The sequence below is a fragment of the Sinohyriopsis cumingii genome, chromosome 2 (assembly GCF_028554795.1).
Source record: "Sinohyriopsis cumingii isolate HCF-2022 chromosome 2, ASM2855479v2, whole genome shotgun sequence".
Taxonomy (NCBI): domain Eukaryota; kingdom Metazoa; phylum Mollusca; class Bivalvia; order Unionida; family Unionidae; genus Sinohyriopsis; species Sinohyriopsis cumingii.
In genome coordinates, this window is record NC_142962.1 from 84546886 (window position 1) to 84573511 (window position 26626).

The following is a 26626-nucleotide window of genomic DNA, read 5'->3' on the forward strand; positions in this document are numbered from 1 at the left end:
AGGATCAAAAATTACGGCAAGAACAAGCGCAAGAAGAAGAACAAGCGCAAGAAGAAGAACAAGAGCAAGAGGAGGAAGAAGAAGAAAAAAAAGAGGAAGATAAAGATATTCAACCTCGAGATATAATAAAAAAAAAATTTACCGAGAATGGTTGGAAAACATTGCAAGAACAATTTGACCTTTTTGGCAAAGATACTAAAATATTTGCTATATTTGCCGAAGATTCCTTTGACAATAGAAAAGTTTTTTTAACGGAGGAGGGATTGAAAAAAATTAAATCGCGTGAATCTTGGTATAATAATTTATTTCGAGCTAAATATAATTTACCTGAGGCGAAGAAAACAAGTTTTCTTTATAGTGATTTTCTGGATCTCGCAAAAGCAAGAAAAGAGGAAAAAAAATCTTCGGGGATATCGCAAAAATCAACTCAACAAGAGAAAGAAACTGTGAAGTCCGACTATAAAAATCTTCATAAAGCTATCGGAATTGTTTTTACCCGTGATGTGCATGAACAAATCACAAGGGGGGAAAATTTAGTAGATATCGCCGCGGATTATGATGATAGGGATAAATATTTTAACCCCAGTGTTCGTGGAAAACCTCTTGAAAAAAGCAAATATATCGACTGGATATATTTTGCTAGTAAAAAACCTCCTTACAAACGTGATGACGAATATTTTAAATTTATGGAAAAAGTAAAACAAAAAGAAAAAGAAAAGGAAGAGAAGGACGCATTAACGGAGTGGTTTAACGAACCATCAACACCAAAACCAAAGACAGGAAGCGGATATACCATTTGTCCTGACAGTGTTGTCAACGACGTATCTCGCCTCGAGGTATTAATCGGAGGAAAACGAGCTGGAAATAACTCCCGTGAAATAATCAACGAAGCCTCGGATATTTGTCAGCGATTATTCCGCGGTGGTGTCATCGACTCTCACATTTACAAGGAACTTGTCGATGAACTCATCGATTAAAACAACACAATTGAAATAACATGATTGTTCACAAACATCAGCGCAGACCCAAACAGGTCCGCGTAGTAAACTCTCGATTGCCCGTATACAGATATATACACGGCAATGGATTAGGTGATATCATTGGAAGTCTCGTTACGCGAATAATACCTAAAATTGGACCCGTGATCAAACAGCTCGGGTTAAAAGCAATAGGAAAGATCGGCGAGACTGCCATTTCTGGTATCGGTAATTTGGCCAGCAAGGGTTTCAATGCTGTCAAAAGTAAAATATTAAATTTAGTGCGCAAAAAACAACCCGTCAAATTACCCATCACCAGAGAAATGCCACCCGAAGTCAGTAAAGCCATAAACGACGCAGCAAATAAAAAAATAAACGATCTAGCGCAGGAAGTTGCTAAGACAAATATAGCGCAGGAAATTGCAAATACAAATCTTGCAAGGGAAGTTGCTAAGACAAATCTAGCAAATACAAGTTTCATTTCAGGAGGCGGTCTTCGTTTTAGATGATATTCTTAATAATAAATGTTCGAACAAGTGTCAAATGAAGTGTTCGACATGGACGAGCCTGTAGGCAGAGACACATCCGTGCGGGATTTCCAGTATTTCTCGTACGATGCAGTTGACCCAAATACAAATAATCGCTTGGAAATTCAAGTCCACGATACAACAAGATATTTTCTTCCATCTGAGGCATATATCGAGGTTGTTGGGAGAATTGTAAAAGAAGATAATACCGCCTATGCCGATGGTCTTGGTATTGGATTTGTCAATAACGGTATTATGGCATTATTCAAGAGCGCCACTTATATGATCGACGGAAGAGAGATCGAATCAATTACGGACAACGTTGATATAGCAACGACGATTATAGGCTTAGCGAGATACTCGGATGATTTTACCAGGTCAGCCGGTCCTAGTATGATGTTCGCCAAAGATAACTCCGATGATCCTGAACATTCCCCGTATGATATCGGTAGGCCGATAAATGCCGCTAACGCCGCTCCCGCCGATGTTCGTTCAGTGATGATCACCCCCAATAATAATTACAACCTTGGATTTGCCACGAGAAGAGCTATGTTAAGGGGAGTTGAACGAAGATTTTCCTGTGCAATTCCGCTATCTCACATTTTTGGATTTTGCAGGCATTTCAGAAAAGTTATTTACGGAGCAAAACACACGATAACTTTCGTTCGAGACGCTGCTGGCAATGACAAAGCCATCTGGCGAGATCCCGGTGATGCAGGCAAGGTAATCCTAAACAAATTTACCTTGTGGATGCCAGCGATAGTTCCATCGATGCTCGAGGAAGAAAAATTATTATCATTCATGAATCAAGGCGGAAAATCCGTCATGTCCTGGTTGACAACGATGACCGACTCCTGTGATGTTAATATCAACGGAATATTTACCTGGCGAATTGCGTCACAACAAGGTGTTTCGGCACCTAGGCACATCTTTGTTGCTCTTCAAAACGCAAACAGATACGATCAACTTCACAGTCATATGATATTCGATAGATTCGATGCAACAAACGTTTCACTAAGGATAAACGGCCAGCAAGAACCATCGGAGGAAATATCGATTGATTTTGAAAATTTTTCGACTGCCCGCGCATATCATCGATTGTTAAGTTTCATGGGCCACGATCAAAATATCGATACCGGATTGCAAATATCACAGCTAGATTTTAATACTCGCTATCCTATCTATTACTTTTCCCTGGAACATCTCGATTTGGTAAAACAATCTGTTGTCGATATCCATTTCAAAGCCAGAATTAACACAAACGGACCTGCAAGAGCCATCGCGGTAATCCTCAGCGATAGAACAATGATACTGGAAGGAATCAGCGGCAGAATGAGAGTCATCGATGCTCCTGTCGAGAATATGTGATAAATTCCAAATTTAGACTAAGCGATTATTAATATGCCATACGAACACGTCAGTGTAACTCTGACCCCAGGTCAGATGAAAAAACTCCAAACAGCGATATCAAAGCGATGCGGTATGAAATTAACACTGAAAAACGATCAGATTCACGGTGGGCCTAACAAACTGTCGCTAACTAGAGGTCAACGTGAACGATTTACCAAGGCCAAATCAGCGAATTCCGGTGTTCATGTGAGTCTCTCCATAGGCGCCATCAGAGACATGGTCAAAACGGGCGGAATTTTTCCTTTTCTTCCTCTGATAAAAATGGCCCTTCCGATGATTGGAAAGACATTAGGATTAGGCGCGCTCTCGGGTATAGGTTCCAAATTAGGAGAGAAGGTGGTGGGAGGGAGATACGGTAAAAAAAAGGGAGGGTTACTTCCCGTCCTCTCTCTCCTGTTGCAAAAACAACAAAAAGGATCAGGCCTTTATCTAAGACGGCCCCCATACGGATCCGGCCTAAGACGAGTCTACCAGCCTCAAATTTAGATTTGATCAGCGAAGCAAAGAATAAAAAAATAAAATTTTTCAGAGGTGTATTTATGCAAGATCAACTACCAAACAAACCAAACCCTACCGAGACGGGAATAATAAATCTCGATAAAAATACCGGCCCTGGCACGCACTGGGTTGCCTACGCAATTAATCCTCGCGAAGTCGTTTATTTTGATTCGTACGGATTAGCACCGCCAAATGAATTTATCAGCTATGTGTCAAAACTAAATCTTCCGGTTTGGTATTCGACACTTCCAACGCAGACATTAGCGGATCCGCCAATATGCGGTCCAGAGTCAATTAATGTTCTTGACGCAATTTCAAAATCATCCGGTCCGTATCACAAAATTGTATTTGAATACGCCGTAGATAAATATCATGGTTGATATTTACGGTAGATTTATCTACAGGAAGGAAAAGGCAGAAGTGACTGACGTCGATCTATCAAAGTTCGCAACCAAGAGCGATATTAACAATCTTCTATCGCTGTCAGAGGTGGACCCTGGCGAAGTTGCTGTTTTTCAAAATACCGAAGGAAGATTACAAACCAGCAACGTCAAAATAACTGATATAATCAAGCGAGACGAATACCGCGATCATATTAGTCAATTTACTCGTCAATCGGAGATGGTATTAAAATCTATTGCTGATATTACCGATATTATCGCGGTATTACCACTAAAGGCCAATATCGCGGATGTGGAAAAATCCGACAAGGAGTTATCAGCAACGTTGCTTCTGAAGGCTGATAAAGCATTACACGACGATCTTCAGGACCGAGTGACAAAAAGATTTACCAAGCTAACTAACGATCTTAAAAAACTAGACGATACATCAAAAAATCTCAGTAAAAAACTCGACGAGGATATAAAAAAATTCATCGAAACCTCCTCAACTACACATAACGATCTTACCGAGAAAACAAGAAAAATCAACGAAGATATCGCCCAAATCAACGGAGAGATTGAATCGGCACGTGCATTAATATTTCAAAAAACCGATAGAACATCACATAACGATCTCAGCGAGAAAGTAAAATCCATCAACGAGGAAATTACCAAAATAAATACCGCGATGGGTCAGAAAATCGATAGAACATCACATAACGATCTTACCGAGAAAACAAAGAAAATAAACGAAGATATCGCCCAAATCAACAAAGATATTGAAGCGGCACGTGCATTAATATTTCAAAAAGCCGATAGAACATGACATAACGATCTTACCGAGAAAACAAGAAAAATCAACGAAGATATCGCCCAAATCAACAAAGATATTGAATCGGCACGTGCAATAATATTTCAATAATCCGATAGAACATCACACAGCGATCTCATCGAGAGAGTAAAATCCATCAACGAGGAAATTACCAAAATAAATATCTCGTTAGGTCAGAGAGCAACAATCGACGATATCAACAAGGAAATTAATAAACTCAACGATCTTGTTGTTCCCGAATTTACCAAGGGGTTTAACGCGATACGTGAATCGACAGATGAGAAAACAAGAAAAATCGACGAGGATATTACTAAAATTAACGATGAAATTAACGCGGTACGTGAATTAGCGCGTCAAAAGGTTGATACATCAACGAACGATGGAAAAATTCAAGAAATCAACACGAAACTTCTTGACGCAACTACAAAAATTAACGATATTAACACAAAAATATCATCGTTGGATATTCCTGCGTTGGCGCTTATTTCGATACCGGATGAGGCGGTAACAAATAATTTAAACTGCCCTGTGATATTTCTTGCTAGATCATTAAATCCCATTTGGACCCCCGATAATGATTCTTTTAAATTTAAAGCGTCAATATCTGGTATATATCGAGTTTATGTTATATCCAAGATAAAATTCAATATAAAATCGACTTTTTATGAAATTTATGAATTTTACCCGGGAATTTTCTTTATTATGTTAGATGATGGTAACATCGCAAATTTCACACTAGAACCACTAGACAGAACCAACATGGGACCAGAGTATTATTTTGTAATTTTCGAATATTTACCGACTGGGGGTACAATCGGTCAACCCAAGCCGGTCGCAGTTGACGAGGAAGAGAATCACGAGTCAGTTTAAAACGGAAAAAACTCTGATTTTACAAAGAAATTGACTAGATAAATAACTAATAAATGACCGCATCGGATTACCGTTATAATCAGGCGCGATCATGGCAGGATTCGCTAAAAAAACTCCTCGACGAATATCAAACAAAAATAAAAAAATACCAGCGTAGATTAGTTACCATTGACATCGCCGTGTACGCGGTATCCGCGGTAGTCGCTGGTGCTGGAATAATTTTATCCGCGGTAACAACAATCGCACCAATCGTTGCAACGATAATAATCTCGTCGACAACAACAATCGCTGGTGTTCTCAATATCATCGCAAAAAAAATCTCCTCGTGCACGAGTGAGAAATTATCATTGTACAAAAACAAACTATCCAAGGTCAATGACGCGTATTCGAAATTATCATCGCTGCTTTCGGAGAGTCTCAACGACGGAGTTATATCCGATCTAGAATTTTCGGCAATGATCGGTATTTACTCGGAGATTGAACAAATGAATATTAATAATGTCCGAGCTAGCTCAGATCGTGACAAACACGACACCGCCGACAATGACGTTAATATTGTTAAGCTCAACCAAGCCAGAATTTAGCATCAATTTTCCAACACCAATCAGCGTCAAAGAAATTGCGTTAACGCAATTGCGTGTCTACAACAGCTGGCCCAATGTTAGATCGACGTCATTCGGTAAATTATCATCGAATAATTCGCTTGTTTTTGCCAACAAAACCAAACCCGATGGGACACCTGATTGGATATATGTCGGTATACCAACAGGCAGTTACGAAATTGATCAGCTAGATAAGGAATTTACCACCAGAATATCAAATATAACCGGCGATGCTACTCCGGGAATAAAAATATCTGCGCACGAACCAACGCTATCATCGATGATAGAAGTGAAATCGCCGTATATGGTAGATATTTACCAATCATCGATTAGGACCGTATTAGGTTGGCCCGAAATTCCGCCTGCGGAAACATCGGATGATACAACTCCGGGGTTTACCTCGTTGGATTTACCAAGTACATTAGAACCAAAAAAATCCGACTTTGTCACCGACGAGGCTTCGGGATCTGTACTTGGCTTTGATATAATCAATAAGGCCGTTGATCTCATGGAGCAACATAAACTTGATCGTATTGTGTTTTCTTTTAATTTTAAGGTGGAAAATGTTTCATGGTTGGTTCTTCCCAAAATCCCACCCGCGGATACAGTGATAGATATTGGTGAATATAAAAAAATTATAATAACCCCAATAGACGGCGATTATGTAAAAAAAACCATCAGTGAATTTAATAGAGTACATAAAATGTTACTTTCTTATTTTCGATCATTTTTCAATGAATGTATCGAAAATAAAACAGGCTGGTGTGATTTACTCCCAAGGCACGTGAGACGCTTGAATCGAATTGCGAACGATCTTGAATATTATCATAAAATGTTTATTCAGGCGATAGTCGACGATATATCAATCGGCGATTATATTCTTCCTATTACCAAATTTACATTGATCAAAAATTCAGGCAATAAGAAAAAATTCATGGAATTACATAAATTAACCGAGGAAACGCTACCAAATTTCAAATTTCCCGGTTATGACGTTGATAAACTAAGAAAATCCGTCACTGATACCATCGATGAGTTATTTCCAAAATTACATGCCGCGTGGGCAGAGAAAAAACAATTAGCGCTGTTTCTCAGACACGATAATGACCCGAACAAAGGCGGGCGGCATATCTCGCCAGGTATTGTTAATATAACGGAAGTTATCGCGATTTATCTTCACGCGGATGTTGTCGAAGGCAGCTACAATGTTGATTCGTCAGAGTCAAATCAAGCGCAGCAGGGATTTATCTTGTATTCGTTTTCACCTAGCGCCTCTCCGGGTTATTTGATAATAAAGGAGCCGGTGAATCCGTTTTATCTGCGATGTCATAATCGATTGTTGTCAAGGATAAATTTCAAACTGACGGACCAGAAGGGAAATTTGCTTGATATCCGAGGGGAAACTGTTAGTATCAATCTGCTGGTGAAATCGTAAATCTTGTACACCAAGGAAAAATGGGCCAAAAAAATAAATAAAATCCAGGGAAATTTTCAAAATTAGTATTTTTTTTAATTTTTGATGGGGGTAAATACCCGTCAAATCGAGTAATTTATATAATTTCGTGAATTTGATGGGGTAAATTACCCGTCAAATCGAGTAATTTATATAATTTTATGTTTTTGATGGGTAAATACCCCATCAAAATAAAGAAAATTGGATAATTTCAGTAAAATAAAATTATTTGGTAAATAACAAAAAAAAATAAATAAAAATCAGAAAAATTAGGAAATTTGCGTAATTTTATGTTTTTTATGGGGTAAATACCCGTCAAATCGAGTAATTTATATAATTTCGTGAATTTGCTGGGGTAAATACCCGTCAAAATTATGCAATTTATGTAATTTCGTAAATCTGCTGGGGTAAATACCCGTCAAAATAAAGAAAATTGCATAATTTCAGTAAAATAGGCCAAAAAAATAAATAAAATCCAGGGAAATTTTCAAAATTAATATATTTTTTTAATTTTTGTTTTTTTTTTGTTGCAGAAATCTTCAGGAAGATATTTCCTTGGCCTTACTTTCATCGACAAGTTTTTTTAGCTGCCTGACACGCGAGCTTGTAATTTTTTTTGACTCGTATGCATCTGATAAAATCAATCTAGCTTTTTCCACTAGCGTAGATAATTTAACAAAATCCTCGACGCGATCATCGCTGACTGTCGAAAGTGATTGATACATCGCGATTTGGATTTTCTTTATTAATTTGTATTCGGATGGTAGCGTGTATTTGTATTCAAGTTTTCCTTGAACAATTGTCTCGAATTCGGATCGGATTTTATTCGCGTCCAACTCCGAGGGAAGATTTATATTTTTATTTCTCAGGTCATCGATAGCTTCGATGATGTTGCTTATGGTTTGTTCGTTCATGTTATATTAATTTTGTAATATTTAATTATTCTTCGTCGCTCTCCGAATCAAATATTATTGGTATATAGGAGAATTTGATCCACGCGCCGAGATTATATGAAAATGTCGCATGTTGAATTCCCTCTGCCGCAAATTGCACCGATCGTGAGTTAATTTCATAATATTTCGCAGCTGCGCTCATCGATTCGAATATCATATCCTCGCCCGTTTCTTGATTTATCGACTTGACGGCCTTGGCGTATTTCGGATGTGTGCCGGTATTGCCGGATCTTGAATTTTCGCTCGAAGTTACAACCCGAAGATTGGAAAGTTTATTGTTGAGTTTATTTCCGTCAATATGATCGATAACAAGTCCAATTTTTATTGGTCCGTTGAAAACTTCGAATACAAACCGATGACATAAATAATTCGTTTTTCTTTGTTTTTTATTCTTACCGACTGTGAACATGAGATAACCGGAATTAATAACTTTACCAACACGTTTCTTTGTTTTAGCATTTCTGACAATACCATCTGATGACGCCTCGTATCCCTCGATGGTTGGGTGAGATTTATACTCGCATGTCATTTTCATTGCAGGAATCGTTGATTTCATTTCCATATACAATATTCTGTTTGTTTAAATCGTAATTTGCCTTGAATCGATTAATATAATCTTCTTCGCATGTTATCACCGACGAGGATCTTTTTTCATAATATCGACGCAATTCCCGATAATTTTTCCCTCCACAGGACAAACACAATCGAGTCTTTCCTCGAGTGCCAACTTGACAAACTAAACACCGTTGTGGTCCTTTACTGCCTCGTCGAATTGCATATATGTGAGCGCCACAATAATCACCTCTGCAGGATTTGTCGCATGATTTTGTTGATCCGATTGGTATCCACGAACATTTATTCATTATAATTTAAATATTTGTCTAAAATATAATAATGGATACATTTGATCTTGATGAGGCAGAATATATCATTCCTGAGGTCGATCGCGCCAAAAAAGAATTTTTCGATGATGGGGGGATTCATGTTTGGTCGACATGGAAAACTAACGCTGTTGATGCCACGATGAATCTGGAACGGGCCAAGAAGATAATCGAGCATATAAAAAACTCGCATTCCGAGGAGCGATTTATCTTTGGAATAAAATTCATCGCACAAATGCCTGACGACACTTGGATTATTCGCGATAAACGAGATCCAATACGTGGCGGTAAGAAAAACGTCGTTCTTGATAAAAATTCGAAGCCGGGATTATTATTGGGAATCGATGGTCCTTATTATGCCAGGGCGTACCCATCTAGCGCTGTTGTCTATGGAATTTATCGGTTAAATAACAACCCGGATGTGAAAAATCTACCTGCGATGAAAGAATCACCGATGATAAATTGCGTTGCCGAGCGCGTTATCGAGCATATGAAAAACGCTCGTCGTGGATCTGGTCTGACTCAGTTGAGGTTGAATAAAATTAATTCATGGGCAAAGACTGTTGTTGATGGCGCATCGATTGACGATGTTGCTGTGTTGAGCAAGAAACTTAAATTTCCTATTACCGTGAAAACGCTATCGGGAGAAATATTATACTCGTCGCCGTATAGATCTCGAGGAGTTCCAATCGAAATTATTGATCATAATTCACATGCGTGGTCGCAATCGGTAATGATATTTCTGCGAGATCGCGCTGTTAAATTTTATCCTGTGGAAAATTCTGCGAAGGACAATTCCGATGCCATGTTCCGATATATCAAAATATTAGCCGCGTCTGATCCAATATCAGTTTGGTTATTTTCGAGCGAAGAAAAGTATGATCAGTTTATCTTGCCGCGAGGAGATATTTACCGAGATGAAAAATTACATGAATCTATGAAAAATATCGCGGTGAAATATTCGTCAAATCCTGATCAGTTATTAACGAATTGCTTTACTGTTCCGTCTGTTGCCGCTCACGCTGCCAGAGAAAGAAATTCGTGGAAACCTACAAAAAATGAATTTCTCACTGATATTCAACTTAGCTGTATCGAATACGGCCATGGCGGATTGTGGAATACCAAATATTACTTCGAAGATATGATCTCCGTTGATATGAGCGCGTGCTATCCTGGAAGTTTCCTTGGATATGGCGATTGTGCGGATTATTTTGCTAAATTTGGCCATCCCACCAACGAAATGACAAGGGTAGCAATTAACGGACCGTTACCTGATTTTGTCATGACCGGATTCGCTTGTGTCACTTCATTCGAGCTTGCTGAAAATTTACATAAAATTTGTTATATTTGGTTTGGTCGGCATTTATCTCAACGCAGATGGGTCCCTATAGTGTTGTTGAGATATATGCTAGATTCGTCAATGTTAGTATCGTTGACAGTGAGCGAGGCAATTATATCGTATAGAAAACAAACTAAGGTGTGGCTACCGACGGACTGTGAAAACGCGAAAGATATTGGAAGAAAAATAATTGGCAAATTTACTCAAGGAGGATCCGTTGATCATAAACACCGACACGCTAGATTGTTTATCAACGATGCCGAGATGGATTTTATTATTGCCGATACGGTATCGCGAGGAATATTCTGCAACAGAGAAAATATTATCATTGACGGAGTAAAGTTAGGTACCGTAATTAGTTACCTTGACGGAGAATCAGCGCAGTATACGCATTTGAGATCATCGATGCTCGCTTATGTGAGTATAAATTTACTGTCGATGATAAACAAATTTTCTGATATCGCGGTAAGGGTCGCAACGGACTCGTTTTATATCGATAAGAAATATCAGTATAGGCTGGATAATTTAATCGCCGATGGCTCTTGGGGAACTTGGAGGATAAAAAACGAGGATATCCTAGATTACTGTGAGGACGCCGATGTCGAAGATTGCGATAAATTTCATCGAGATAAATTTAAGGAAATATCGACGGCTGCATCTGCATTTGACCCGATTTCACGTAACAAATTCGTTTACATGAATGGTCCTGGTGGTAGCGGTAAAACAACACGAGCGATAAATTTATTTGCGAAATCTGATATGATCGTGTTGACTCCAACTCACAGATTAGCGCGAGAAATAAGGCAACGCGGCGTTGATTCTGGTACGTATCACAGTTATTTCAAATACAGCGGTGGATTATGGGATTCGGCTCGCATGGGAAATAAATATATCAACAGAATTATAATATTTGATGAAATTTGCACAGTAAATTTAGTTGTATTAAAATCGTTCCTAACCTGGCTGGAGGAGAAAAATACAGCCGTGATAATGTGCGGCGATCATGGCCAGCCTGATCCTATTGATGGAGAATCTCCTCACGAATGGCTCAGGAATTTCGTTGACTATTATGAGGAAATCGACGCCGATTATAGATCCGATGATATTTTACTGACTGAATTTAAGAAAATAATTCGATTACAACCGAATAAAATTCAATGCGATGTGATGAGAAAAATAATCGACGAGACTCCGATGGATATTTTTCTAAATTTGTGGCGTCCCGATCATCTGATTGTTGCTAGTAGGAAAATTGTTCGCGATGTTATTCAGGATATATTATTCAAGCTTCATTGCGAGAAATTTCCAACATTGCAGGTGCCGTTGTGTTACAGGCCCGCTGATACCAGGAAACAAAATATCAGTGTTACTTTACCATGCGGAGAGGAAAAGATCTTAGTCTTGAATGATATTATTCTCGTTGATATTAATCTTGTCAATGACGCGATAAACGCAGAAAGATCGCCATGGAAACTTGGATACGCAACAACGATACACTCGTCGCAGGGATTAACCGTGGATGGCCAAGTTTGGATCGTCGATGATAGAATTTCCTGGTCAAATTTAGTGTATTTAGCCGTGTCAAGAGTAAGAAAATTATCTCAGTTAGGTAGAATTCGGTTTCACATTAATGACGCTGGCGGTAGTTGAGTATCTTTCGGTATTATTTGTAATTCCTCCTTGGTAAATCCGCGTTGTGGCGCTAGCAAATCTAGGAAATAAATTGCCGGTCTTCCCGATGATCTTGTTACGGCGGATATTTTATGTGTTGTAACGCTCCAATTTGGATCAGTTGCTCTTTTTCTTCCTCCTTCGGCCTCGCCTTCTTTATATAAATACCTGACCGTGACGCTACCTAGCACAGGTGGAATAGTAGAATCTCGCTTTAGGGGTATATTCGATTTTGTAATTGCAATTGCGGGTTTCATTGCTATTGTTCTCGTTGTCTCGTTATTTAGTGCGTTAATCACATGAGGCAACCTCGATACCCAATCATGAGATCGATTATCTTGAATAAATTCGCGCGCGTACTGATATCCGAATAATCGTTCTGCAAGAGTTTTATTGAATCTTTCGACGATAGCCTGATTGTGATGAACACCTACAATACCGCGACGGATTTTAACATTATTCTTTTTCATCAATGAAGTAACCGCGCCAAGAAATTCTCGACCTGGATCAACCTGGAGAAGCTTCGGCCAGGTCAACGGGGATCGTGAATAAATTTCGCTAAACGCCTTAGCGATCTCCGTTGCTGTTTTATTCGATAACGGTTCCGCTTCCTTGTATCTGCTAGCGATATCAACAACCGTCAACACATACTTGTATGTGACTCCGTCGACGGTATCGTAAGGAAGAAACATTAAATCAGCTTGATGAACTTCATTAGGGACGCTGACTGAGAAACTCGCATATGATATTTTCTTAGGTGGAGGAAGATAAATTTGCCAGACTGCCTGTTTCGATAGCCACGATTCAGCAACGGATTGTTTTACTTTTGCTGCCTTGGCGAGTTTGGCTATTGCTGATTTTCCTCGCCAGAATCCTCGCGGAGAATAATATATCTGCTCCATTATTATTTACCAGCGCCGAGTACTAATTTACCTTTCATCGCGCCTTTTATCAACCAAGTTGCCAATTTTTCTTTGAAACTTTTGTCAGGAATCGCGTTTAGTGCGTGAATTAGCCTAATATCAGCGAGATGTCTTTGTTGTAAATCCCCGCTGCGATACGCAAGATCGTGATAGTAACACGCGTTATCGATGGCGTTTACTGGATCTTCGCCGGGATTTGGTTGATTATTATCGTTGAGTCTTATATCGAGCCTCGTGCCGGGTCCGCAGTAATTGTATCCTGGCAGATGTTTTTCTCCGGGATATTTTGCCCAAGGCAGCCCAGGTAGATTTTTCATGGAGGCGGTAATGTCTCCTCCAGTTCTTCTACTTTTTTTTTTACAAATCTGAATTTGCGTGTATTACAAACTTCGCATTCTCCTGCAATTGCGTTCCTGTTGTTGCGTGTGACGATTTCGGTTGGATTTATCGTAGCTGTGCGCGTGCGACACTTAACACAATATAGATCCATGTATTCTAGTAACATGAATGTAATTGATTTTTCCGCCACGAAGCGACGCGAGCAGGTGAAACACAACGCGGTGTTACCAAATTCGATAAGGATGATAATTATTGGCCCGTCTGGTTCTGGAAAGACGCAGTTGTTGCTAAATTTGATCATGCGATGGCTGAAATGGGACAAGTTATATTTGGTTGCACCGTCCGTTGATGATCAGCGTTGTTATCAGGTACTAAAGGAATTTAGCGACAATACCGACGAAGGCACGATCGAATTCATCACAGACATCAATGAAACCCCATCCGTGGAAAATTTAGATGGTGATGTTAATAATCTTGTTGTATTCGATGATGTTATGCTGGATAAGCAAACTAATCCGGCTAGGATATTCTCGCGTGGCCGACATAAGAACACCGATGTGATTTACGTGACGCAGCGATATACGCAAATTCCAAAGGTAATTAGGGACAATTGTAATATTTTGTCGGTGTTCAATGGCGTCGATACTCACACGTTGAGAAATATTCATCAGACTTGGTGCAACGGCGATATGGACATAAACAAATTTAAAAATTTCTTCAGCCGCGCTCAGGCAATACCGCATGGTTTCATCACGATTAATCTTCATGATCCGCGTAGTAGATATCGAATCGGTCTTGATCAAATTTATTCATGAGACTTGCAGCCAAACTTTGCAAACTTCATCGACACCAGAATAAATTCCCCCCCCCCTTTTTTCCTTGTCCAGAATCATTGAATTTGCACACAAAAAATTGCAGTCGGGAGTGAATTTACGCAAATTAATTTTCGTAGGAAGGCTTATTTTTGAAATCTGAGGCTTCTACGGAGAAAGTTCTCGTAGGAAGCTTTATTTGGTCTGGAACATCTGGTCTGTAGAACTTCCCTGCTGCTGAGAATACTTACCCAATCATATTACATTAGGAATATTAGCCTGCTGCCTCGTGAATCCAGCCCTACTAAAAGACCAAAATTGTCTTTTCTATTTCAATAGACAAATGGCAATAACTCTTGCACATTAACTCCCCTTGGCTTGCTAGTTTTAGCTGAGCAAGATACTAATGAGGATGCTCAAATGGCAGGGTGGTTGAGAGGGTTTTTAAGTAATGTAATTGGGTAAGTATTCTTGGAGAAACATAATTTACTTAAAAATTTGCTTTCTCCTTCAAATACATTCTCCAATCACATTAGGTTAGGTGAATAAGTAATAGGAGGAGAAGAAAATGATGAGCATCTGACCTCTACATTGGGTATCCTTCTAGGGAATTATAGCTGGATTTCCCATGTGAACAATAACCCATCCAACTAATTACATAAGCAGTATGGCCTGGGGTCACTTGAAACTAACAGGTTGTGTTGGTTGGTCTTCTTGGGTCTGGTGGCCATCTGAGCTACCACCACTGGACCTACCAGATTCAAGGTTTGCCTCTGCAATGCTAAATCTGAGAAGAAGGCTCGAGAAGGTTGATGCTGCATGCCAGCCAACAGCTTTTATTATATCTCGGATTGAAATGTTTCATTCAAATGCGAAGCTCGCAGAGACATCATGAGGCTTCTGAACTGTGAGGCGACTATGACCTGGTGGATGTAGGAGTACACCAAGCGTACAACCCACCTCAGCCTCGAAGAAAGGGCTTGAGGGGTGATATCCTGTCTACCAGCTCACACTGGAAGGACGAGGCCTTTGCACGTGCCACAACTTGTCTCTGTGTATTTCAAGTAGTGCTTGAGAGCACAAACAGGATCTGCATGGCTGCTGTTCTTGACCTGACTATGCATGAGAGTGAGCGAGTGACAACTCTTTGGTTACCGACAGATGGTAACCTATTTTGGGCTACAAAGCCTGGATGTGTTAACACATTAACCCCTGGCGACAAGTTAAAATGGCAGGAGGTAGTAGCCTAATGCAGAGCTCTGTAGAACCAAGGTCATTTAAGATACACTAAAGTGGGTGGTATTATAGAAAGGTACACAGATGTAGCTCTACAATGATACCAAATAATCTGGAAGTTCTAGCTGCACTACAAAATACAGAGGGAAAAACCTCATTTTTTGGACCCAATTTTTTTCTACCCAAAATTCACCCGTGGTCAGAATCCGATTTTGTGTTCGGATTTTAGACTTTTTGGTCTCAGATCTAAGGCAGACTGGTATGAACTGCAAACAGACAGATGAACCTTTGCAAAAAGTAGGATAAGATGGGCATTTGGAATAAAGAGTGGTCTCAACATGACAATAATGGATCCATTAGGCATGAGCCAAATAACCAATGAAAAATGATGTTTCTAACACAACTAGGCATTAGGTTATTGGAAAATCACCTCGAAGTTATACTGATGTTCTAATCTATGCTATTAGAAGAAATATCTCATAAAATGAGTCCTCCAAGATACTACTTTTAGCTAAGGTGGCGCTCTACAGTTTCATATTTTGCATAGGGTTAGGATTTTAAAGAAAAAGAATTTCCCCGGCTTTCCTCACTGGTTATACTGGCTGTTTAAAAAAGACCTTGTATATCTTAGGTATAATTCAAAGAACCTTTAATTCCCTTTATTTTGGTGTATGATTGATGGGTGTAATATGGGCGATAGAGTATACAGCTTGGCCTTACTCCAGATGTGTGCCTTTCAAAAAACTGCTAGCTGCACTTGGTCATTTTCACTTCCTGAACTTCAGAGGTAAATTGTATAATAAAGAGCCGATAACTTTTTTTACATTTCATATAATTGGTAATTCATTCATGGCACTTTCAGAAGCTGGTATTGTCTAGTCTGGAAAAATTCATTTTCCCTATTTTAATAGCTGCAATGGATAGTGTACTTTAGACTAATTCAGGCTGATGTTTTAACACAAGGGAGCAGTCGTTTTAGTTAGCAGTGTGTTTAAATCATGTACAATTTCCAAAAGTACAATATCCAAATAAATATCATCCACATTACATTAATGTAGCATAGAGGTATGCCAACATTCTCTCCATTGTGCATGTTTTAAATGCAAACAACATCACCTTACATACGTCACTCTCTCAAAAGTACATAATAACTGGTGAGCGCCCCCTAAAGGGAACTAAAAGTTGTCTGCCGACCTATGTGGTGGTCTGGCAGAGTTATCTCCCTTTAGGTATAAGACTGCAGCAAAGCCTAAGAATACATCAGTTACTATTGGAGCAGAAGGCACGCTCTCTATGGATGTAACTGTGGGAAGGACGGAAGGGTGTATGATTGGGTAAGTATTCTTGACGAAACATTTACCAGGAAAAATTGGTTTCTTCTTTAAATACATTACCCAGTCATGATACCTTAGGAGAATAGATAAGAGGTGGAGGGAGGTACATTCCCTTACCCAGGAGATACCATCTCTGGTCCCCTAAGGTATGTGAGACAGCTTCTAGGTAACCTAGCTGGAGGGGACTCCATCTGTCAGGGCACTGTTGAGCTGTGGATATAGGTCCTACCAGATCAAATTGGGTCCTTTGGGATCACAGATCTCAGAGATAAATGCCAGAGAATGTGGGCTCTGATCTCCATCCCACAGCCCAAATAATGTCAGTTAGCAAAGAGTTCCAGTTAAATGCTAGGCCAGTGGAAACTGCTCTAACCTTGTGGCTAGCGAAGATCGGGCTATGTATTCTGTCACAGTTTAGAGGCTAGTGAAAGAAAACTTCAATCTACATAAATGTGAATATTTTGTTGATGAAATCTGCTTATCTGATGACAGAAGCAAAATAAATTGGAATCATATGGATTAAATGATCATGGTTGGGTAAATTGTTAATCTAATCACTCACAAAGTTAACATAAAGTCTTTTGTGAGTGATTAGGTTAAATTTACACATCGATAAATACCCAACCATGATCATTTAATCCTATTGCTACGTGTTTAGGCTCGAATAAACAGTAACACAGAAAAAGTGAAAACAACAAGCTTTTTAAAATTTAACAAATAATTTATTTCCCTGGAAAATTTCTGTAAAAATTAAAAAATAAGAACTTACGGTTTCAACAATCAAGTCCAAAAATAATCCAAGAATAATCCATGAATTAAATTGCAAAAGTCCTAATAATAAAATACTCTACTGAATTCAAGTTCAAGTCCTGACGAAGAATCCAAGATGGAAGGCAATGACGTAAGCCGTATCCTATATAATGTTGTCGTTTACAGTTCCTTGTAAATAACACTCCTGTGTTGGCAATCAAAATAAAATTTGTAAGCAGTGTCTTTCCAAAACATCTTTATATGAGTACTCTTCAAATATTTCCAGAGAATAATTAATCCTTTTGAAATCCAAATGATTTGAAGATAATTAACTTTAAAAAATCTGGCAACAACAAAGAAAACAACTTGATACCAAATGTAAAAGCCCAAAAACTGAGTAATCTCTCTCCACACATCTCTTTTAAAACTAACAAACGCGTAGTTACGGAAAAACCAGAATTGCAAAATCAAGGGAGGATCTCATGTGATCGTGTTTTTATCAAGTACACCACAAATGACTCTGATGAAAACCAATCATTTTCTCCAAGAAAAAAAAAAAATTAGTTGTTTACATCTTAAACGCAAAGCCCCATCATGACCTTGACAACAACCAATCATTTTAAAATAAAAATAGAACTTTGTTTACTAATTCTGAATCAAGATCAGCATCCAGGCCAACACCTGGTGTTTATGAAAAGAATGATTCAGGTCAACCAATTTTCTGGAAAAATATCATCTTCAGTGAATAAATTTACATTACAATAGCATGTAAGAAAAATATTAACAAAAATTAAAACTGACAAACAAACAATTAAATTAAAATAAATATATATTAAATCAGATATATGTAACACTATAATGAAAACTGAGGGATGAAGAGTACATTCTGTCTGTATTAGTTGATTGTTCCAGGACAAGTCTTTGGCTAGATGGCAAACTGGTATGTGGATTTGTTGTTGACAACACCACTTTAAAAAGTTCTACACCACGATGCAAAGGTCTTGGGACTTGGTTCTTCCTTGTATTTTGAGATATGTCACCACCACTGCAGAGTTGTCAGACAGAATGAGAACTTCCTTGCTATGAAAATATTCTTGTCACCAATGAAAGGCTTTCACAAAGTCTGTCATCTCCAGAATTATTGATAGGAAGATGTTGTTCCTGGGAAGAGCAAGCACTGCTGGCCTTTTGAAATGATATTAGTAGGTGAGCTACCCTGCCTTCTGTACTTGCATTGGTACAGACTGTAATCTTGTATTGTATACCCACTGTGAGTCAAGTTTGGTTGCCCAGATTCCACAGATGGTGCCTCAATAGTGTGCAGACGGTGAGAGGATGGTCCAGTTGGCAAACTTTAGGCCTGCATTCAAGCAGAAGAATTATTTGCAGTGAGCACATCAGAAGGCAATTTAGGACCATGCAGTCCGCTGCTGCATTGAGCAAGCAGATAGAATCGTCAAAAGTAAATGTCCAATCCTGAAGGAGATGAAATATGTTACCTGTGTAGTGAACTTCATACCCAGGTGAACAAATTGTTGAGATGGTACTATGTCAGATCTTTTCTTGTTGATGAGAAGTCCAGATTGGTAACAAGGGATTATCATGTTTTGTTAGATCTAACTGATTCTTTTTTTCTGCAGGATGTCGTCCAGGTAACCTGATGTTGCTACTATAGAAATGGTCCAGACATACACTGTTACTCAATTCATCAGACAAGTGAAGCCCCAGGGGTTGATGCTGAGCCCCAATGGGAGTGCCATGAATTGGTATACAATGTTGTAGGCAAATAGCAGGAATGTCCTAGAAGTCTTGTGACATGAAGGTATGCATCATTTAAATCCACGTTGATGGCAAAGTCTCTCTCATGGATGGCATTCAAAATGTGCTGTGGGGTTTCCATCGAGAACCAAGGGGCATGGATGAATTGATTGAAGGCATGTAGGTCAATGACCAGATGCAGATTGCCTTTTGCCTTTGGGACCAAGAAAAGTCTGGAATAAACGATAGGACCCTCTCAGTGTGACATCCACTTTGGTATGTAAGAACTGTCGCTTTTGCTTGGTGAAGCTTCAGTAGGACAGTATCAGAGGCTCATGTCCTATGAGAGGCCCTTGGGTCCTTTTGTTGATTTCCTGTACTATCCCAGTATCAATGCTGTGGTTGTGGGAGATAAAGAAATTGGTCTCTTTGGTGGCTTGTTTGTGGACAGAAGATTAGAGGATAAAGGTTGTGCACTTAGCTTGGCCTTATGTTGGTCCTTCAGGAAAGTGCAGGCAGAGATCACTAAGTTGTATTCCACCAATTGTAAATTTGAAGCTTCGGTTACTGCATTATGTTGAACAGCTCTATTCAGTACTCTAGCTATTCTTGAGACTGACTCCCTTGCATGCGCTGAGGTATTAAGAGTAGAAGATACCTATATTCCATCTGTTGGAAGATAACCCTATGGGGAAAAGTCCAACATCGCAGCCACTGCTATTTTGCACACCAACTGCCAACTGTCAACAAAGGCCATCCAGTCCATATGTATGTAGTGTCGCTTTGTCATCCACAAAGCAGCAATATCATCACCAATTGCTGGGATTTCCAAATGAAAGACTGGTTTGTGGCAACCGTCAATGAACTGATGATGAAGGCAGGTCAGAATAACTGTAATTGAAGTCGGACTCTTCCATTCCATCATCAGATCAACAGATGCTAGAGCTCTAGTCCAGGTTGTTTATAGAGTGGGAGAACAAGGACAAAACTCCAGTTGACAAAGGTCCTCAGTGGAGGCTCAGAAGGCTGAATAGTATAGACAACAGCACTGTAGAACATGCAACATCATCTTGGTTGCATGAGGTGAGGATAAGGTCTCCTGTAATGCTTTGAGACTTTGCTGGCAAAGAGTGATGAGGTCTGTCCCTCACAAAACACATGAATGTCCCAGATTAGAAATTGTGACTTGGAGACAGTCACTGAATAAAGTAAAAAGTCTATTCTTGTGACAGGGTGTTGAGAAATTGCAAAGCTAGATCTGTTGAAGCATGAGGAAATATTTATGCCAAATGAGTGTCTCAGTGTGGTATGAGGGTTAGACTGGTCCCTCCACATGTCTACAAAAGTCGAGTTTGACAAACTGGAAGCTGGGCTGTTAGTGATTGAGCCTGTAATATTGATATTTTGGAACTCTGTTATCCCTAGTACATGGCCTAGGCCAGTCACAATGGAAATAGGCCATTTATGTGGGGAGGATATCATTAGGATCATCAGTTGGGACTAAATGCTCCTAAAATATGATGGAATGCATATGCAAATTAACATGACAAGTGTCACCTATAGAAACATGCACGAGCGAGACACAACTGAGTAAACCATGTATAGAAATCTTACCTATACTGCTGCAACCAGAATTGAAGAAATGCAGAAATGTACACCAGTGTCTATATTACACACAAAAAGCTTCACATGAGAGGAACTGAGGTTTAGCTATGGATACTTACAAAGTAGGTGTGACAATATCCAAATTGAGGCAATTACCTATAGGGAAAAAAATCCCAAAGACTACCTGTATAAGTAAAAACACTGAAGTTGGCATCTGGCAATAAAAACTCACCAATATGCATGGCAATAAAAACTCACCAATATGCATCCATTAGAAATGGCATTATGCATATATTAGGAGTTTTTATAAGCACTACAGACTTGCCCATACATAAATTATAGTCTGTAGTTAATGTGAAGTCACTTAGGCTCCCAGTGCAAGTACCTAAATGTGTGACGACAACAAAGTGTTGGCAAAATATAAAGGAAGAACTTTGTTGGGGATAGAGAGAAAAAAGTTGGAAATATAGAGTATACTTTCCTCAGAAGTGAAAAACTCCTCCAACTTGTAATAGTATATGTTCCATGTGGCTTTTGGCTTTTGTGAGGTCTCTCATGACAACAGCATGCTTCTTGGTATGAGTGGAAGTAGTACTGATGTATTCTTAGGCTTTGCCACCAAGTCTCATGCCTAAGTGAAGATAACTTTGACCGACCATCACATAGGTCAGCAGACAACTTTTAGCTCGCTTTAGCAAAAAGTAGTATCTGGGAGGGATGGATTTGTGAGATAGTAGTAGCATTCCTAAATTATTATGATAGGGTAATGTATTAAAGAAGACATTTTAGAATCTTGCATTTCCTAATTATAAGTTCCCCCACATTTTGTATAGGACTGAAATATGAAGTATCAATAATGAGGATAACAATTAAAGATATTTTCTCTGTCTGTTTTCTCTGTCTGTTACAATGTTTATTTTACAGATCCAAAGAAGTTTCATAATGAAAAGTTATATAGTAGCTATTTCATGATCAGCAGGTTGGGAAGTTCAGTCATCATATACTAGAATGACAAGTCCCAATGTTGTTATGTTAATAATTGAAAGTTATAAAATATATCTTGATTTAAGAAAAATATTTCAAAGGATCTCTTTGACATTAAATATTGACTGTGTCTTTAAGAAAACAATCTGAAGTAGCTTACATGTCCTTGTGGTCAAAACTAAGATAACTTTTCCACTTTGAACTTTTTTCATCCAAGGACTCTTGTAGGTAGCAGATATAACTTTCAGCTCTGTCAGGGGCACATGATGAATACAGGTATATCTCTTTCTGTAAGTTATCTGTTTAAAAATATATTCATTGTAAACCTTTGTATGAATAAATCAAGCACTTGGAAATCAATACTTCAATCATGTTGGTTGTTTACAGTAATCAGAACCTAGTTGTATTTAACTAATTAAAAATTTGGAAAATCAAAACAAGCAAACTTCTGATGCAAGATTTAAATTGATGAAAATCTCAATGAAAGTTGTTGTTGTTGTTGTGGGGTTTAACGCCATTTTTCAGCACACGATAGGCTATGCATGGCTGCCAGTATTAATGGTGGAGGAAGAACCTGGGAAAACCCCGGGAAGAACCACCGACCCACGAGAAGCTACTGGCAAGCTTTCTCACATACCCACATTGGCCGAATCCTAGACTCGAACCCACGCAGACAGAGGTGAGATGGCAGTGATCCATAACGGAGAGCGCTTTAGACCACTCGGCCACTCAGGGCCCCCCTCAATGAAAGAGAATCTGTACAAAAATATACCCGAAATAGTGTAATAATGGCAGAATAACCATAAAATTTTAACACAAGACTATATGTCTTGTTGGGTTTTTTTATTAAGAAATAATTATAGGTTACTGCATTTGTATGGGAAAATATGAACAAGTTTTTTTTTATGGAATACTGCATGACCTTGGGAGTGCAGTATATCCATCCAACAAAATGAGTTCATATTTTCCCATACAAAAGCAGTAACCTTTTTATTATATGCTCATTTTCTTATTCTACCTAAGGCTTAACTATATCAACAAAAATACACTACAAGAAACATAAGTAACTAAATGTATGCCATATTCCAAACTAAATACACAAGTGCAGATTCATCATTACACAACAACATTATTAATGCACACTTAACTCAGCCCAGATAAATTTGAACTTAGTCATGCACTAGACATAACTTTCGAAAGAAAATGGCATTTAGGTCTACTTAAAATTAAAATCTGGAGTCATATTGTGAATGAATGCAATAGCTTTTCCATCTGACCTGAAATGAATAGATTTCGGTATTTCTGTCGATTCTAAAAATTTCGTGATTACTGACTGGATTTATCAGTGCCAATTCTATGTGAAGTACATCAGATTTCAGCAGCTACGGTGCAGAGTGTTGACATCTGCAAGTGTGTTTCTGTTCTGTCAGTGAATGTTTGAAATCATGATGTGGGAAAAATATGAAATCTTTCAATTGCAATTATCAAAAAGATGCTATGGAGTATAATGTTTATTTAATTTTGAATGCAGTAAGGAGGATGTAATTATACTTGGAATATAGTTGAAATTGAAGTACAATTTTGAAATGTGTAATCAAGCTTTTTGAGGAAATTCAGGATGTAAAACTGTAAGTTTATTATTTGCCATTCTTATTACCAGCTAAAGAAGACAGTTTATGCTTGTCACTTGCATATTATTTGTAAGGACCCTGTCTGGTGTCTATAGCTAGCCTAAATCTAAAACATTATATCAAATAAGTTAATGCGGAATGTGGCAAAGCAGCTGGTATGTGGCAGTCCACAAAACATCTGCTTTAGTTCATTCAGAAACAAATTTAATCAACCAAACTTAGAGTGCCTACTACATGAGTGTACATGATTTGTTTACAAAGTAGTTCTTACTACACTACTAGGCACATGTGAGTGCAATATGTAGTGCATGTGAGGGCAATATCATAAAATATTGCACATTCTGACAATGTAAAGATAATGAAGAAAAAAATGAGCATATAATAAGCACAATTATATATAAAATATACAGACTTAAAGCACACAAAGAATAAATTTGCTAATCAACACAATTATGATACTTACCTCTGTATAAGTAAAGACTAAGTGACATTCTAATAATTCCAGCTCGTGTTTTATCTCTATTGATGTAATCTGGTGGAGAATATGTGAAGTTTTGCTTGAAAGCTGCTTTAACTGTAGCAATAACCTCAGTAAATACATTCAGGCTTGTCCACGAGATATGTCCATCTTCTCCTTCAATGATCTCCTTTTCTGTGGTTGTGTTATCGATGAATTCAAATGTCATCTCCGTGTTTAAAATATCTGGATTTATATCAACTGAAAAATGTAACCATTCATATTACATGAGGACTACACATTGAATTTTTCTGGATTCAAGGAGGTGGTGGTAGGCTAATAGTTTAGCTCTCGAGTACTTAAAAGATGAAGACACTCATAATGAATCAGGAACTTATTGCACAAGGTGCACACGGTGTTATCAAAATGCTGTATGTAATAATAACTGCATTAAGAGTTCCAATAGTTAAGCTTATTGTCTTGACATTTTGTGAAGCGTCGCAACCTATATGTTTAATGTCATGATGTTTAACTAGGTGTTGCAATGATTATGTTTTGTTATGACTCTTAAACTAAGTAACAGAAATGAGCAAAAACCAACAAGTTTTGTAAAATTCAACAAATATTTATTTCTCTAGAATGCAAAGTAAAAATTTAAAATTAACTTACAGTATTGTAATTTAAATTCTAAATAGTCCTAAATGTTCTATCACAAGTCCAAAGGTATAGAGTATTCCATATGAATTCTAGTGGTGTTCTGAATGAATTCCAATCCTGAATGTGCTGATGTACCAATAGTCTGGAATAGATTGATGTGCTAACAATCTTGATGTATCACAATGATATAATCCTGAATGACCCTGAATGAATTCTCAATAAACCAAAATAGTGATTTAGTCCAAAAGTATCAATGAGTACTTTGTAATTCCAACGAATAATTTGAAGAAATAAATCCTCTCAAATTTTAACTGAACACAACTAAAATACTGATTCCACCACAGATGTTAATATAGAAATAAATAATTCTGTTGTAAACAACCGTAATATAAAAACCTAAGTCAACAAAAATGGACCAGGATGAGGGTAAAAGGTTCTTTCTAAAACATTCTAAGTTGTAAACAAGACCAGATCTTTTACTTAAATTTTAATAAAGAACATGACAAATATCAGGTAGTCCAGGAATGTCATGATGTTTCACTCAGTGTTGCAAATACTAAGGCTAATGTCTTTATGTTCTATGAGGTGTTTAAATGGTTATACTTCAAGTCTTGATGTATTATTGAGTGTTGCAATCACTACTCATAATCTTATTACACAAAGCATTGCAATCACTACTCATAATCTTATTACACAAAGCATTGCAATCACTACTCATAATCTTATTACACAAAGCATTGCAATCACTACTCATAATCTTATTACAAACAGCATTGCAATCACTACTCATAATCTTATTACACAAAGCATTGCAATCACTACTCATAATCTTATTACACAAACCATTGCAATCACTACTCATAATCTTATTACACAAAGCATTGCAATCACTACTCATAGTATAATTTTTACACCAAGAGCTGCAACTGCACCAAAAGAATTATGGGATATATCCTTTTCATGCTGTGGGGAAAAAAAGCTTTCATATGAAGGTTCCTAGTTCACAGGGTTCATGACTTTTATTCTTTGCTTCTGACATGCAGTCCCATCTAATTTCACAAACTTTATCCACTCAAACAAATAGGTTATATGAAGATGTTAAATACCTCTGACCCAAACGCATCAGACAAGAATGAATCTGTATGCAACTCTGCTCATATGTAGCCATGGAAGGCTTTATGTATATGCAGTAAAATTCATCAATAAGGATCTAGCCACTTATTCCACAGGACATGCATTTGAAAAATCTATTATAAAATACACTGTCAAATATTGTGTATGTTTCATGCATAATACAGTGATCCCTCTCATCTCATGAACAGTCCCCTGACAATCGGCCACCCACTATTTAGGTCTAGAATCCCTAAGTGCCAATGAGTTTGTGTTCAAAAGAAACCCTCAAGAATGGCCATCCTGCTAAATCAACCAGTGGCCAGCATATTTGTGCAAAAATGTACAATTTACCACTCACAAGGTGCCATGTTTTATTTTAATGTGTCCAGAACCAATATTTAATTCATACAGTAATGTAAGTAATCCAATTATCTTTACCAATGTCTGTTTCCTTGATGTTTTGTTTTAGTTACTGAAAGAAGTGTTGGCTACATGTACCACTAACATTAATATTATATCATTAACATTGATAGTTTCAATGAAATGTGGTCAACAATGTTGTGATCAAGTTTTTGGCTTCACGCAGTGGTCAAGTTTTTTTCTTTGATGATTACAACTGGACGTAATTGTCAGG

The 26626-nt window shown here is 38.1% G+C and overlaps 1 protein-coding gene across 1 annotated transcript in view; it reads right to left on the minus strand.

Moving 5' to 3' along the window:
* The window catches only part of LOC149805302 (uncharacterized), a 192644-nt gene that overhangs the window by 119619 nt on the left and 46399 nt on the right, over positions 1–26626 (minus strand). Inside the window, exons 11-12 of the mRNA XM_089933948.1 lie at positions 24229–24483; positions 22295–22433 (exon numbers count right to left, since the gene is read on the minus strand). Coding sequence (XP_089790074.1) covers positions 22295–22433; positions 24229–24483 — 394 coding nt within the window. The remainder of the gene's footprint in view (positions 1–22294; positions 22434–24228; positions 24484–26626) is intronic.